The sequence below is a fragment of the Colius striatus genome, chromosome 16, assembly GCF_028858725.1.
Source record: "Colius striatus isolate bColStr4 chromosome 16, bColStr4.1.hap1, whole genome shotgun sequence".
Taxonomy (NCBI): Eukaryota; Metazoa; Chordata; class Aves; order Coliiformes; family Coliidae; genus Colius; species Colius striatus.
Genome location: NC_084774.1, coordinates 1525526 through 1541852, shown reverse-complemented (window position 1 = coordinate 1541852; position 16327 = coordinate 1525526). Strand labels below are relative to the sequence as shown.

The 16327-nt window shown below is 62.9% G+C and overlaps 1 protein-coding gene across 7 annotated transcripts in view; it reads right to left on the bottom strand.

Annotated features, from left to right (window-relative positions):
• CHD6 (chromodomain helicase DNA binding protein 6) overlaps positions 1-16327 on the bottom strand; it is a 90130-nt gene that overhangs the window by 17808 nt on the left and 55995 nt on the right. For all 7 annotated transcript variants that reach the window (XM_062008764.1, XM_062008761.1, XM_062008765.1 and 4 more), the window contains 10 exons: positions 15074-15238; positions 14633-14812; positions 13451-13561; positions 11820-12022; positions 10973-11172; positions 4515-4674; positions 4129-4218; positions 1545-1648; positions 898-1027; positions 587-647 (listed from right to left, as the gene is read on the bottom strand). In XM_062008764.1, the coding sequence (XP_061864748.1) occupies positions 587-647; positions 898-1027; positions 1545-1648; positions 4129-4218; positions 4515-4674; positions 10973-11172; positions 11820-12022; positions 13451-13561; positions 14633-14812; positions 15074-15238 (1404 nt within the window). The remainder of the gene's footprint in view (positions 1-586; positions 648-897; positions 1028-1544; positions 1649-4128; positions 4219-4514; positions 4675-10972; positions 11173-11819; positions 12023-13450; positions 13562-14632; positions 14813-15073; positions 15239-16327) is intronic.

Below are 16327 nucleotides of genomic sequence, written 5' to 3'. Positions count from 1 at the left end.
AGCGTGGCCAGAGCCGGGCACTGAGCTGGGGAAGGGGCTGGAGCACAAGGGGCTGGGGAGGGGCTGAGGGATGGGGGTGTTGAGCCTGGAGGAGACTGAGGGGAGACAGGAGCACTCTCTGACACTCCCTGACAGGAGATGGTGGCAAGGTGAGGGTCAGTCTCTTTTCCCAAATCACTTGCAAAAGGGCAAGAGGAAACAGCCTCACATTGCCCAGGGGAGGTTGAGGCTGGAGCTGAGGCACAACTGTTTCCCTGAGAGGGGTGTCAGCCCTGTGCCAGGCTGCCCAGGGAGCTGGGGCAGTGCCCAGCCCTGGAGGGATCCCAGAGCCGTGGAGCTGAGGTGCTGAGGGCTGTGGGTCAGTGCTGGGCTGGGCAGGGTGAGGGCAGGGCTGGGACTGCAGCAGCTTCAAGGGCTTTAACAACCAAATGATTCTGTGATTCTGAGGCAGAGTCCATGCATGGCACAGCAAAGCTGGCACAGAGCAGGGTCCCCTGCAACGTGGGTGCCTACAGGAGGGCATGCAGGGTGGCAGGACAGGCCTGGCAGCAGCAGATGCACATTGCTCACTGGAAATCCCACTCACCTCTTGCTTTGGCAGCCCCTCCAGCTTTTCTCCACCATTCTCTTCCTTTTCCACACTGCCCCTGGGTAAGACAGTGAGTTGGTCCCCGGCAGCAGCAGCGCAGCCCCTTGGCTGTGCCAGTCATTGGCAGTGGAGTGGAGAATTGGTGCTCGTGCCCACTCTGTGCCTTGTACTGGGAGCCAGCCCCAGCCCCTCTGTGCTCGGGTGCACATTCTGCCTCCCTGTCCCCCCCTGCACAGCACCCGCACAGCACCGGCCCGGCGCTCCCAGCCCCAGGCAGCCCCAGCAGCTCGGCCCCACGCCCTGCCCACCTCTCAGCAGCGTCCTGGGCGCCGTCAGGGATGCCCTGCTCGGCAGAGAGCAGCTTCTCATCGGGCATGCCCACCTTCTCCAGGAAGCAGAGCGCGGGGTCGGCCCTCATGGCGTTGTACCGCTCGTAACCTGCCAAGCGCCAGCAGGGGTGAGCCTCCTGCTCCCACACACAGCCCCCACTGTCCCCATGCTGCTGTCACAGCCACTCTCAGCCCCAGAGATTCAGAGCCCTTTCCCCTGAGCTGCTCGTGGCTCTGCAGGGCAGAGGGCACAGGGCAGCCCTTCTGCGGGCCGGGCCGTGGCAGGGGCCGTGGCGGCGCCCGTGGCGAGCTGCAGCTGGGAGCAAACAGCCTGGAACTGCAGAGGCACGTTGTGAGGAGGCTGGGGATGCCAGGAGAGGCTCTGTGCCCTCCTCCTCGCCCCGGCTGCTCCTGGCAGACCCGAGGAGGCTGAGCGTGGGCAGGGCTGCCAGGCAGGAGCTGGCAGTGCCGCAGCCGCGAGAGCCGCCGGGGCGCCGCGTGGCTCCGCTGCACGGCTGCAGCTCTGCACCCCAGCACCGACACGATGCCCTCCCCAGGCGCTGCAGCCCCGCCAGCTGCCCCACTTGGGTCCCCCTGGCACTGGCACAGACGAGGCAGGTACAGACCGTGCTTGAAGACGCCGATGAGAAGGGACTTATCGGCCTCGGCATTCCACCAGTCCACCGGGATCTCCACGTAGTCGATGTCCGGCAGCAGCACGTCCAGCTCCCTGTGCCACACAAGCCATGAGTGCTCCTCTCCCAGCAACACCAGACACGGCACAGCACTGGGCAGGGGCAGGGGAGGCTCGGGCCGTGGCTCAGGGGCAGCTGATGGGACAAGGCTGGCCTCGACCCCGGCACAGCCTGGCACGGCCACCTCCCCGGGGCAGGGAGCTGGAGCCTTGGCTGCCCTGCCACACACTGTCTTCCTCATCTTCCTTCTCCAGAGATGTGAAGGCTGCACAGCCCCTCTCCCCTCTCAGCCAAGCAACACTAGAGAAGTGGAGACCCCGTCTGAAGAGCATCTCTTGAGGGAAACCACTTCAAATGTGCCAGCCCCTAAAGCACAGGGCACAGACTCATGCTGATGGAGCTGTGCTGGGGAAGGCAGCAGCCCCTGCCCAAGGGGATCAAGCTCAGCATATCACACCTCTCTGAGGCACCCAGAGCCAAGTCTTTGCAGGAAGGTCAGGAGCTGGCTGCAGGCTCAAAGGCATGAGCAGAGCCCTTTGAGCTCATGTGCTCAGTGCTGGAGGGGACTGCAGGCCACAGCAAAGGGGCACACTCTGCTCTGAGGCCTCGCCTCAGGAACCAGAGCCTCCCACTTGGGATGGAAGGCCAAGGTGACAGGAGCATGTGGAGATGCTTTCCTGCAGGCTGCAGGACATCCCTGAGTGTCCTCAGCACTGCCCAGGCCAGGGCTGCAGCCTCTGAGCTGCCTCACTAGGGCTGCCACAGCTGTCATCTCTGCTCAGGCACAGCTGCTGGTCAGGATGAACAACTGCCCCTGAAAGACCTGGAAGGACAAGCTTGGTGTCTGACTTGGCTGGCAGGGAGCTCTGAGGTGTCTGTGCAGGTGTGTGGTGGGGAGAGAGCTCTGAGGTGTCTGTGCTGGTGTGTGGTGGGGAGAGAGCTCTGAGGTGTCTGTGCTGGTGTGTGGTGGGGAGAGAGCTCTGAGGTGTCTGTGCAGGTGTGTGGTGGGGAGAGAGCTCTGAGGTGTCTGTGCTGGTGTGTGGTGGGGAGAGAGCTCTGAGGTGTCTGTGCTGGTGTGTGGTGGGGAGAGAGCTCTGAGGTGTCTGTGCTGGTGTGTGGTGGGGAGAGAGCTCTGAGGTGTCTGTGCTGGTGTGTGGTGGGGAGAGAGCTCTGAGGTGTCTGTGCTGGTGTGTGTGGTGGGGAGAGAGCTCTGAGGTGTCTGTGCTGGTGTGTGGTGGGGAGAGAGAGCTCTGAGGTGTCTGTGCTGGTGTGTGGTGGGGAGAGAGCTCTGAGGTGTCTGTGCTGGTGTGTGGTGGGGAGAGAGCTCTGAGGTGTCTGTGCAGGTGTGTGGTGGGGAGAGAGCTCTGAGGTGTCTGTGCTGGTGTGTGTGGTGGGGAGAGAGCTCTGAGGTGTCTGTGCTGGTGTGTGGTGGGGAGAGAGAGCTCTGAGGTGTCTGTGCTGGTGTGTGGTGGGGAGAGAGCTCTGAGGTGTCTGTGCTGGTGTGTGGTGGGGAGAGAGCTCTGAGGTGTCTGTGCTGGTGTGTGGTGGGGAGAGAGCTCTGAGGTGTCTGTGCAGGTGTGTGGTGGGGAGAGAGCTCTGAGGTGTCTGTGCTGGTGTGTGGTGGGGAGAGAGCTCTGAGGTGTCTGTGCTGGTGTGTGGTGGGGAGAGAGCTCTGAGGTCTCTGTGCAGGTGTGTGGTGGGGAGAGAGCTCTGAGGTGTCTGTGCTGGTGTGTGGTGGGGACAGAGCTCTGAGGTGTCTGTGCTGGTGTGTGTGGTGGGGAGAGAGCTCTGAGGTGTCTGTGCCGGTGTGTGTGGTGGGGAGAGAGCTCTGAGGTGTCTGTGCTGGTGTGTGTGGTGGGGAGAGAGAGCTCTGAGGTGCCTGTGCTGGTGTGTGGTGGGGAGAGAGCTCTGAGGTGTCTGTGCTGGTGTGTGGTGGGGAGAGAGCTCTGAGGTGCCTGTGCTGGTGTGTGTGGTGGGGAGAGAGCTCTGAGGTGTCTGTGCTGGTGTGTGGTGGGGACAGAGCTCTGAGGTGTCTGTGCTGGTGTGTGGTGGGGAGAGAGCTCTGAGGTGTCTGTGCTGGTGTGTGGTGGGGACAGAGCTCTGAGGTGTCTGTGCTGGTGTGTGGTGGGGAGAGAGCTCTGAGGTGTCTGTGCTGGTGTGTGTGGTGGGGAGAGAGCTCTGAGGTGTCTGTGCTGGTGTGTGTGGTGGGGAGAGAGAGCTCTGAGGTGTCTGTGCTGGTGTGTGTGGTGGGGAGAGAGAGCTCTGAGGTGCCTGTGCTGGTGTGTGGTGGGGAGAGAGCTCTGAGGTGCCTGTGCTGGTGTGTGGTGGGGAGAGAGCTCTGAGGTGTCTGTGCTGGTGTGTGGTGGGGAGAGAGCTCTGAGGTGCCTGTGCTGGTGTGTGGTGGGGAGAGAGCTCTGAGGTGTCTGTGCTGGTGTGTGGTGGGGACGGAGCTCTGAGGTGTTGGTGTCTGTGGCTCCTCCCTGAGCAGCGTTGCAGGGGCTCAGCAGGTCCCTACCTGGCAGGGGTGCCCTCGAAGGCCTTGTCCGCAGCCTCCCCCAGCACTTCAGCCTTCAGGTAGTAGAGCATTCGCACCCGCAGCAGAACCCTGTGCCGGGCAGCAGAGGAGGGACATCAGCACCCTCCCATGGCAGCCCAGGGCCCACCCAACGGCCAGGGGAACGCCCTGAGGGTCGGCAGGGCCAGGGAAAGCCCCTCCACAGGCCTGGCAGCAGGATGGCACCGGCCAGGGGCTGCCAGGCCCTGGGATGCGCCGGCGCCCCGTGCGTGGCCGTTGGCTCCTGGAGCCCCAGCTGAGAGCAGCCCCAGGGCCAGAGCAGTGACCCTGCGTGGCTGAGCCCCTCACAGCCCAGCTCCCCGTGCTGCCAGGGCTCCTGCACTCACTTGTTGCAGTGCTGTTTGAGGTGCTTCTTGTAGCTGTCGTCATGCAGCACGACCTCAGGGTTGCAGGTGGCCAGCCAGTCCGCATTCTTTATCTCAGGGAGCAGCATCTGGTTCTTTGTCTTCTTTCCCTTCCTGCCTCTGGGCACTGGTGCTGACAAGCCTGTAACAGCAGACAGCAGCCAGTGAGCACCGTGGGCACCTGGGCTGGGGAGCTGGGGGGGAAAGCTCCCATTGCAGGCCAGCAAGTCGGGGTGGGGGGACAGCAGCAGGCTCCATCTCCAAGAAAAGCCTGGGGATCACCACAGAAACAGAACTGCTGTGGGCTCTCAGGACCATGCTGAGCCCAAAAGATAACTTGATGTACAAAAATATCCCAGAGAAGCACGGAAAGGACCTTGGTGCTGGGCACAGCTCTCGGAGCCCTACCTAGACACTACAGTCAGCTCAGAAGTTCACCCTGTGACACAGTGACGTGGGACAAGAGTTCAAACAAGAGGCTCCCAAATGACCAAAGACCAGAAGATGACCCTGATGATCTGACCTGTAAGGGTTGTTTCCTATTCCATGCATCAGGAGGGCTGTGTGGGAAGCAGGTCACTGCAGGGGGCATTTACACTGGGTAAAGGTATCGGAGGGAAAAGGAGCGCAGTCCCATCTGGCTGACAAGATAAAAGGAGATTCAGTGGCTGGAGATGGAAATTAAACATGTCTTCAACCTCGAAAGAAGATGTGATTTAGAGTAGCACATGGAAAAAGCTCCTGGTGGGGATTGACTGTTGTTTGGAGTCGCCTCTGAAAGGGCTGAGCTGCCTCTCTGGGCAGGGGCCCTGCCTCTGTGTGCAAAGGGGAACAAAGTGCCTCAGCAGCCACATCCCAGACATCTGCTCTTCCAACACCAGGGAAGAAGAGTCACTGTGTCCTGGGCACCTGCAGGAAGCTTTGTGCTCTCCACCTGCTGAGGCTGGGTTGGTGGTTGTGGTGTTCCTCTGGCAGAGGCCATGTGGAGGTTCCACAGGTGGGAACAGCCCTTCTGAAGAGCTGACAGAGAAGCTCCTGGTTGCTTTCCTCTGCTAAATATCCAGTTTTAGTGCTGCTCTTGCACTGAAGCATCCCTGGCCCTCCACTGAAATTGTGGCTGTTCATTATCTAACCCCAGCCCACTCCTATCAGCCAATTTGTTTCTAACTCTTGCCCTGCTCCCCCAGGGCCCTGAAGCCCCGTGTCCGCTGGGCAGGGCTGTGTGGGAGGGCAGGAGGGGCACTGCCAGCGTGGCTCACAGCCTAGGAGTCACTGCAGGGAGCCTCTGAAGTCCACGTGTTCAGGCCTCCCACTGCAAAGCCAGCTGGACATTCTGGACAGAAGGAAATGGTGATGTTGGGTTTCAAGCACTCAGTAACCAGCAGCACACCGTCAGGGATCAGCAACAGCACTGCTCAACAACAGCCTTCCCCATGCCCTGCCACCTTGAAAGAGGAGCCACAGCTTTCAGCCTGTTTCCCTCGTGCCAAAAGCAGGCTGGAGAGTCCCAGACACCTCACTGCTCAACAACAGCCCATCAGAGCCCCACAGCCCTGCCCCAGCACAGCATCCCCAGCCCAGCACAGCCCTGGCAGCTGCAGAGTGCTGCTCACAGCCCAGCACAGCCCAGCACAGCCCTGGCAGCTGCAGAGTGCTGCTCACAGCCCAGCACAGCCCAGCACAGCCCTGGCAGCTGCAGAGTGCTGCTCACAGCCCAGCACAGCCCAGCCCTGGCAGCTGCAGAGTGCTGCTCACAGCCCAGCACAGCCCAGCACAGCCCTGGCAGCTGCAGAGTGCTGCTCACAGCCCAGCACAGCCCAGCATAGCCCTGCCCTGGCAGCTGCAGAGTGCTGCTCACAGCCCAGCACAGCCCAGCACAGCCCTGGCAGCTGCAGAGTGCTGCTCACAGCCCAGCACAGCCCAGCCCTGCCCTGGCAGCTGCAGAGTGCTGCTCACAGCCCAGCACAGCCCAGCACAGCCCTGGCAGCTGCAGAGTGCTGCTCACAGCCCAGCACAGCCCAGCCCTGGCAGCTGCAGAGTGCTGCTCACAGCCCAGCACAGCCCTGCCCTGGCAGCTGCAGAGTGCTGCTCACAGCCCAGCCCAGCACAGCCCTGCCCTGGCAGCTGCAGAGTGCTGCTCACAGCCCAGCACAGCCCAGCCCTGGCAGCTGCAGAGTGCTGCTCACAGCCCAGCACAGCCCAGCACAGCCCTGGCAGCTGCAGAGTGCTGCTCACAGCCCAGCACAGCCCAGCACAGCCCTGCCCTGGCAGCTGCAGAGTGCTGCTCACAGCCCAGCACAGCCCAGCCCTGGCAGCTGCAGAGTGCTGCTCACAGCCCAGCATAGCCCAGCACAGCCCTGCCCTGGCAGCTGCAGAGTGCTGCTCACAGCCCAGCATAGCCCAGCACAGCCCTGGCAGCTGCAGAGTGCTGCTCACAGCCCAGCACAGCCCTGCCCTGGCAGCTGCAGAGTGCTGCTCACAGCCCAGCACAGCCCAGCATAGCCCTGCCCTGGCAGCTGCAGAGTGCTGCTCACAGCCCAGCACAGCCCTGGCAGCTGCAGAATGCTGCTCACAGCCCAGCACAGCCCAGCACAGCCCTGGCAGCTGCAGAGTGCTGCTCACAGCCCAGCACAGCCCAGCATAGCCCTGCCCTGGCAGCTGCAGAGTGCTGCTCACAGCCCAGCACAGCCCAGCACAGCCCTGCCCTGGCAGCTGCAGAGTGCTGCTCACAGCCCAGCACAGCCCAGCACAGCCCTGGCAGCTGCAGAGTGCTGCTCACAGCCCAGCACAGCCCAGCACAGCCCAGCCCTGGCAGCTGCAGAGTGCTGCTCACAGCCCAGCACAGCCCAGCATAGCCCTGCCCTGGCAGCTGCAGAGTGCTGCTCACAGCCCAGCACAGCCCAGCACAGCCCTGGCAGCTGCAGAGTGCTGCTCACAGCCCAGCACAGCCCAGCACAGCCCTGGCAGCTGCAGAGTGCTGCTCACAGCCCAGCACAGCCCAGCATAGCCCTGCCCTGGCAGCTGCAGAGTGCTGCTCACAGCCCAGCACAGCCCAGCCCTGCCCTGGCAGCTGCAGAGTGCTGCTCACAGCCCAGCACAGCCCAGCACAGCCCTGGCAGCTGCAGAGTGCTGCTCACAGCCCAGCACAGCCCAGCCCTGGCAGCTGCAGAGTGCTGCTCACAGCCCAGCACAGCCCAGCCCTGGCAGCTGCAGAGTGCTGCTCACAGCCCAGCACAGCCCAGCATAGCCCTGCCCTGGCAGCTGCAGAGTGCTGCTCACAGCCCAGCACAGCCCAGCACAGCCCTGGCAGCTGCAGAGTGCTGCTCACAGCCCAGCACAGCCCAGCACAGCCCTGGCAGCTGCAGAGTGCTGCTCACAGCCCAGCACAGCCCAGCATAGCCCTGCCCTGGCAGCTGCAGAGTGCTGCTCACAGCCCAGCACAGCCCAGCCCTGCCCTGGCAGCTGCAGAGTGCTGCTCACAGCCCAGCACAGCCCAGCACAGCCCTGGCAGCTGCAGAGTGCTGCTCACAGCCCAGCACAGCCCTGCCCTGGCAGCTGCAGAGTGCTGCTCACAGCCCAGCACAGCCCAGCACAGCCCTGGCAGCTGCAGAGTGCTGCTCACAGCCCAGCACAGCCCAGCACAGCCCTGGCAGCTGCAGAGTGCTGCTCACAGCCCAGCACAGCCCAGCACAGCCCTGCCCTGGCAGCTGCAGAGTGCTGCTCACAGCCCAGCCCAGCACAGCCCTGGCAGCTGCAGAGTGCTGCTCACAGCCCAGCACAGCCCAGCCCTGGCAGCTGCAGAGTGCTGCTCACAGCCCAGCACAGCCCTGCCCTGGCAGCTGCAGAGTGCTGCTCACAGCCCAGCACAGCCCAGCACAGCCCTGCCCTGGCAGCTGCAGAGTGCTGCTCACAGCCCAGCACAGCCCAGCACAGCCCTGGCAGCTGCAGAGTGCTGCTCACAGCCCAGCACAGCCCAGCACAGCCCTGCCCTGGCAGCTGCAGAGTGCTGCTCACAGCCCAGCACAGCCCAGCATAGCCCTGCCCTGGCAGCTGCAGAGTGCTGCTCACAGCCCAGCCCAGCACAGCCCTGGCAGCTGCAGAGTGCTGCTCACAGCCCAGCACAGCCCTGCCCTGGCAGCTGCAGAGTGCTGCTCACAGCCCAGCACAGCCCAGCATAGCCCTGCCCTGGCAGCTGCAGAGTGCTGCTCACAGCCCAGCACAGCCCAGCCCTGCCCTGGCAGCTGCAGAGTGCTGCTCACAGCCCAGCACAGCCCAGCATAGCCCTGCCCTGGCAGCTGCAGAGTGCTGCTCACAGCCCAGCACAGCCCTGCCCTGGCAGCTGCAGAGTGCTGCTCACAGCCCAGCACAGCCCAGCACAGCCCTGCCCTGGCAGCTGCAGAGTGCTGCTCACAGCCCAGCACAGCCCAGCACAGCCCTGCCCTGGCAGCTGCAGAGTGCTGCTCACAGCCCAGCACAGCCCAGCCCTGCCCTGGCAGCTGCAGAGTGCTGCTCACAGCCCAGCACAGCCCAGCACAGCCCTGGCAGCTGCAGAGTGCTGCTCACAGCCCAGCACAGCCCAGCACAGCCCTGGCAGCTGCAGAGTGCTGCTCACAGCCCAGCACAGCCCAGCCCTGGCAGCTGCAGCCCTGCCACACCACAGCCCCAGCACTCGGGCTGATGCCAGGAGCTGGCACTGTGCCAGTACAGGCTGCAGCCCCCAGGATGCCGTTGGCTCACTGGGCTCCTTTTGGTCTGCTGCTGCAGCCCCAGGGACACCCATTGAGAGCAAGCAGTGCCCAGTGCCCAGGCAGGGGCAGGGATGGTGGCAGAGCAGGGCCAGGGAAGGCTCTGGGTGGCCCCAGCCTGAAGCTGAGGATACGCTGGAAACCACCAGCCAGGAGAACCCAGATGCAGCTGCAAACTGGGCACGTGGTGTGATCCCACTGGGAAAACAGGGGAGGACACAGCCCAACCTGAGCTAAAGGGTCCTGCTACACAAAGGGAGCGAGGGCAGCATCAGCTGGGGAGGATTCTGCATTGTAGAGGTCCCAGGATAAACCAGCCCTGAACACATCAGGGTGAGCACTGCAGACCACTGAGACAAAAACCATGATGAGAGGAGACAGGAGCTGGCAGCCACAGCAGCTCTCACCACTGCAGCTCACACTACTGCAGCTCACACTACTGCAGCCCACACCACTGCAGCTCACACTACTGCAGCCCACACCACTGCAGCCCACACCACTGCAGCTCACACCACTGCAGCTCACACACTGCAGCTCACACTACTGCAGCCCACACCACTGCAGCTCACACTACTGCAGCCCACACCACTGCAGCCCACACTACTGCAGCTCACACCACTGCAGCCCACACCACTGCAGCCCACACCACTGCAGCTCACACACTGCAGCTCACACTACTGCAGCCCACACCACTGCAGCCCACACCACTGCAGCTCACACACTGCAGCTCACACCACTGCAGCCCACACCACTGCAGCTCACACACTGCAGCTCACACCACTGCAGCCCACACCACTGCAGCCCACACCACTGCAGCCCACACCACTGCAGCTCACACACTGCAGCTCACACTACTGCAGCCCACACCACTGCAGCCCACACCACTGCAGCTCACACCACTGCAGCTCACACCATCACCACTGCCCACACCACTGCAGCCCACACCATCACAGCCCACACCACTGCAGCTCACATCATCACCACTGCCCACACCACTGCAGCTCACACTACTGCAGCTCACACTACTGCAGCTCACACCATCACCACTGCCCACACCACTGCAGCTCACACCACTGCAGCCCACACCACTGCAGCCCACACCACTGCAGCCCACACCACTGCAGCTCACACTACTGCAGCTCATACCATCACCACTGCCCACACCATCACAGCCCAGCACAGCCACAAGTTCTGTGCCTGCTGGTCCCAGCTCTGGCCTCAGGGCTGGGGCTGCCAGTGGGCACAGGCAGGGCCCTGCACGAGCAGCCCCACCACGGAACAGGCAGGCATGTCAATGCCCTCCACTCAGTAAGCACCCTCACACCTTTCTCACCCCATGAGCTCACTACCCAGTGCCTTCCTGCACAAGGGAACCCTGATGGTATTCTCAGGCCAAAGAAGACTTAGCAGCACACACTTGGGAGGATGATGGCATCTCTGCTCCCATCACACAGCTCTCTGCGCCAGCCATGGCACCAGGAGCCAGGAAGCTGCCTTCCCCACCCAGCCAGCCCCTGCCACTGGCTCTGAGGGTTGCAGTGGAGGTTAGTCCCACAGCAGCCCCTTGCTCTGTGCAGAGAGTCGTGGTGCTGCAGCACAACTGCTGCTGTCCCAGTCAGCTCTGCCTGGCACTGGGCCCTGCAGGCTGGCACAGGGGCTGGCTACAGGTGCAATGGCAGAGAGAACACGCAATACCTGAGTGATTCTGCAGAGCCTGGTTCTGGCCATCCTTTGTGGGTGTGATGAGGTCCCAGATAAAACTCTTAATCTTCTCATCCCCCTTGTAGTGTTTGACACAGTAGACCAGCAGGGCCCGGCAAATCATCTCCATGTCCTTCTCGTTCAGGTGCCACTTGAATCGCCCGTGGGTCAGGATATCTTTCCAGCGTCCCCAGCTGGAACAGCAGGAACAGAGACACAATGAACACTCCTGTGCAAGCAGAGACCTCACTGGTACCTCTCTCCAGGAGCTTGCTCGGGGGCACAGCCCTGCCAGCATCCCTGGACAGGGGCATTTGCCCCCACCTTACGGGAGCAGGAGGAGACTGACTGGGGCAGGGGCAGGAGCAGACTCTGGACACACTGACTGACAGCTTGTGCTTTCCCCCCATAACTCTTCTTCCATCCCCAATGTTCACTTGGAGCCCAGGTCCCACCACAGAGGTGATGGTGGGAAGGAGGGGAGGCTGCAGGGAGGCCAGACATAGAGTTATAGAACCACAGAATCCCCAAATGGTGGGGATGGGCAGGGCCCTGCAGAGCTGCTGCAGCCCAGCCCCTGCTGGAGCAGCTTCCCCTGGCTCAGGGGGCACAGGAATGTGTCCAGGCAGGGTTGGAAGCCTCCTGAGGAGCCTCCACACGCTCCCTGGGCAGCCTGGGCCAGGGCTCCCTCCCCTCAGCACCAAAGGACTTGCTCCTGGTGTTTAAGTGGAACTGTTTGTGTTCCAGCCTGTGCCCGTCAGCCCTTGTCCTGTCCCTCATCCTGCTGACACCCCCAGTGGGTGGGCAGGGGCTGGCTGGGGCAGGGGTGGGTGATGCTCACCCGAAGATGAGCAGGTTCTTCTCCACCCTGAAGCACTCTGCCCGCAGGTACCGCCGCGTCTTCTCGTTGAAGCGCCGCGAGCGCGTGGGTCGCTCGTCAGAGTCACTGTCCAGCTCCGAGAACTCCATCAGCTCGTCCTCCTCAAACGAGTTGTAGTGCTTGGTTTGCTTCCTCACCCGGGGCCTGTCGATGACCAGGCTCTCCTGGGAGAGGCAGGGAGAACAGCCTCAGCTCTGGGCAGTAGTGGCAGGACACCCAACATTCTCTTCCCCACGTGGCGGCTGCCTCTGGTTCCCAGCCCCGAGCCGTCGCCTTCCCGCTGGAGAACCTGCCCCACGGGCCTGGGCGCGGCTCTGCCTGCACACAGCAGAGCAGCACGAAGGCCAGCCTGGGGGAGGGCAGGCTGAGAAGCTGCCCAGGCTGAGCACCAGGCCCTCTGGGCTCCGGCGTGAGCCGCCGGCCCGGCCCAGCGCTGCCCGCGGCGGGTGCTGTGCTGGAGGTGCCGCAGCTGCTGCGCTGGGGAGGGCAAAGGCAGCTCCCAGGGGAGGGCAGGAGGGAGCAATCCGAACTCAAATGGCAGGTACTCATCTTCTCTCCTCCCTCCAACCCTGTCAGTTGACTCCACATCGTCCGAATCCACCCCTGAAGTGCTTGGGACACCCAGCCCTGCCCTCTGCCACCCTCCCTGCTGGAGTGGTGAGCTCTGCACAGCTGCAGAGCCTCGCTCCTGCTGCTCTCTAACACCATCTCTTGCTGCTTTAGCTGCAATTTGGGCACCCTCGGGCCACCCTGAAGCCAACTGCAGCACCTGGGGCTCACTGATGGAGGAGCTGGGGGAGAGGCCAGGTTGTAGCCAAGCTAGGCCAGCAGAGGTGGGCCCTGACTCCCTCCCACGCTGGGCTAGAGAGCTCCTGAGGGCTCCTTTCATGGGCAGGGCAGGCAGGGACCAGAAACAAGGGTGCTGCCCCCAGGAAATGCTCCCCAGAGGTGTGGGGAACGTCCTGCAGTGCTGCTGCCAGAGCTCCAGCTGACATACTTGCCCATGGCCACTGCTGGGAAGGGGCCAATTTGCCAGAGAGGGTAAGAGACAAGAATGTGGGAAAATCCCCTTCAGGTCTGCAGCCCCCTTTGCCCAGACATGGTGACAGGCCTGCCAGAGCCACTTGGCTTTACCTCTTGCTTCCATCCCCGATGGCAGGGCTGCAGATGCTGATGGAGGAAGGAGCAGCACAACCCAAACCTGTCCCTACTTGCTCCATCAGGTCAGGGGAAGCCCTGGGCAGTTCCCTTCATCCCCTAGTCACATTCAGCTTTCAAAGAGATTTGTGTCTAGGGCAATACCTGGATATTGAACCTGACCCACATGGTCTCTGACCAGCCCCCAAGGCTTGGGTGAACGAGGTTAGTACTCAGTTGGATGTGGAAAGCATCCAACAGGCAGCACGAGGGAGTACTCAAGTGCAGGGGAAGTACCAGAGGAGCTGCCCAGGTTGAAGCCTCTCCCATGGCACCCCTTGTCCTGTCACTGGGCACTACAGAACAATCCCATGCCCAGCCCAGCAGAAGCCCACACCCACGCCATGGGGTTTCAGATCAGATGTGGGGCACAGGAGCCAGAGGCTGGATCTTACCTTTTCGTTCTTGGCGTCTGTATCAAGCTCTGCTATCTTGGCCCACTTCTGCCAGAAGTTGGGGTCATCTAAGGAGATGTCTGTTCTGTTTCCTGATGCTACAAAGCTGGCCTGGGAGTGAAAGAAGGGCAGTTAACAGGATGCAACCCACCATCCAGATACGCCTTCCCTCACACAGAGATCCCCAGTACATGTGTCTGCAGCACAGTCTCACTGCCATGGGGTGTTACACCCATGCCAGAGGGCTCTTAGTTTGTTTAAGGGAGCTGACCCTCTTTTGCAGCCCTTCCTGACCTGCTGGGAACTGAGCCTGGGCTGTGCCACCTGCAAGAGCAGGAGGAACAGATGGCCCTCAGTGCCCCAGTGCACAGCAGCCGTGAGTGTGGCACGGAGCTGGCTCCTGGGGCTCTCTCCTTGGGGCTGTCAGTTTCCCCTGGCAGAGCAGCATCCAGCTTTGGGCACCAAGCCCAGGCCCTGCTGCCACTCCGAGGCTCTCCCCAGCCCCACGGCTGCAGGGCTGTGCTGAAGGTACCCCTCACTCCATGAGGGCATGGGAGGGGACAGACTTCGGACCAAATAAGCTCAGCCCATGAGTAGAAAACAAGCCTAGCTCAGGACTGGATCTCACCCAGGCTCTGAACTCATCCATCCTTCCCAAGGAGAGGCCTTGGCCCTGCCCACAGCAGCCCTGGGCGAGTGCAGCTCTGGGGACAACTTGTTGCTACGACCAAGAGTCCTCAGCCCATCAGAGGGGCAAAGCCTTCACCCTGAAGAGCGCTGACTGGGACAGGAGAGCAGCTCTGCACCCGTGACCACGGCTGGGCCGATGGCAGAGCACAGCCTGGCCCTGCCCAGCACCCTCAGCACAGCCACTGCTCTGCCAACTCGGCTTCAAGGGCGAAGGTAACGCTGAACCCGCCGGCAGCCTCCCCTCACCCACCCAGCCTGGTGGCCCCTCCTCAGTGCTCTGCTGACCAGCATCGAGGCAGCAGACACGCTGCTGTTGTGCCTCAGCAAGGTCTCACTGCTGGGAGCAGGGGGACAGGCAGGACAGCTTGGAGCCCACGCAGACAAGTCTCAGCACACAGGTTAGAAGGGAGCCCCTGCTCCTGCCCCCGTGCTGCCAGCGCAGCCCCCGCTGCCCCGGGGAGCGCCCTGCCCTCCCAGAGGCGCACAGCACACCTTGGCAAAGGTGGAGCCCTTCCCCTCAGACTGGATGGTGATGGTCTGCGTCCTGCGCTGCAGGATCTGGTCAATGTCCTCCTCACAGAACTTGGAGCCTTCGTCCTCCTCGTCCATGAGCGCGCCGTACGCGCCCTTCCGCAGCAGGTCCTCCACCTCCACCTTGGACAGCTGCTGCACCTGCCCAAAACACGGGGCAGCGCCAGCCTCGCCAGCTGCCCGGGGCACCGCGCACGAGAACGCTCCTCCCTCTGCCCCACAGACACCCCAAGCCAGCCCACCCCTTCCAAACACTGCCTGAGGGACCTCCAGGGACCCCAGACGCAGCCCCCTGCGTGCCCCCAGGACAGCGCCAGGCCACGGGGCTCTGCCCCCCAGCAGCCCGCTCAGCCCCGTGCCCCGGCCCGCCGCAGGGGCAGCCCCGCTCCAGCAGCCACCTACCCCGTTGGTGCTGCCCTTGCGGTTGATGTCCTGCAGCACGGCCTTGTCCAGGCCCAGCTTCAGGCTGGCCTTGTCAAACATCTCCCGCTCGTAGGAGTTCCTGGTGATGAGTCGATAGACCTTCACCGCCTTGCTCTGCCCGATGCGGTGGCAGCGAGCCTGGGCCTGGGGGCGCAGAGGGCACGGTGAGCACGGCAGCGTGGCACTGCATGGCAAGGCACTGCAGGGCTCTGCATGGAACTGCATGACTCTCCACGGCACTGCAGGGCTCTGCATGGCACTGCATAACTCTGCATGGCACTGCACGACTCTGCACGGCACTGCAGGGCTCTGCATGGAACTGCATGACTCTGCACGGCACTGCAGGGCTCTGCATGGCATTGCATGACTCTGCACGGCACTGCAGGGCTCTGCACGGCTCTGCATGGCACTGCAGGGCTCTGCATGGCACTGCACAGCTCGGGCCACCTGCACCACGGGCACTGCAGGGCTCAGGGCAGCCGCACCCATGGGAGCCACCCCCGGCTCACACTCCCCACAGCACCCTGACTGCACAGGGCTCTGCCCGTGGGTGCTGCTGGTGCCAGGCCTGTATGGCTGGGGAATAAGAACCAGAGACCCTGCACCTCTGGGCATGGGCTGCAGCCTTGGCTCTTTGCAGATCACAGGATCACAGTGTGGCTGGCAGGGCCCTGCAGAGCTGCTCCAGCCCCAGCCCCTGCCAAAGCAGCTTCCCCTCGCTCAGGGGCACAGGAACGTGTCCAGGTGGGTTGGAAACCTCCCAGAAGGAGCCTCCACACGCTCCCTGGGCAGCCTGGGCCAGGGCTCCCTCCCCTCAGCACCAAAGGACTTGCTCCTTGTGCCAGGGGCACTTCCTATGTTCCAGTTTGTGCCCATTACCCCTTGTCCTGTCACTGGCCACCACACAACAAAGACTGGCCCCATCCTCCTGACACTCACCCTTTAGGGATTTATCAGCATTGCTGAGGTCTGCCCTCAGCCTTCCCTTCCCCAGGCTGAACAGCCCCAGGGCTGCAGCCTTTCCTCCTCACACACGTGTTCCATCCCCTCAGCATCTTGGTGGCCCTGCACTGGCCTCTCAGCAGTTCCCTGTCCCTCTGGAGCTGGGGAGCCCAGAACTGGATGCAGATGGAGGCATCCAACACTTCATTCCTTCCTCCTCCAGACAGAGACAAAGTGTTGCCTGGCTGTGGCTCACTGGTGCTCTCAGAGTCCCACGGTGCCCTGTGCCCA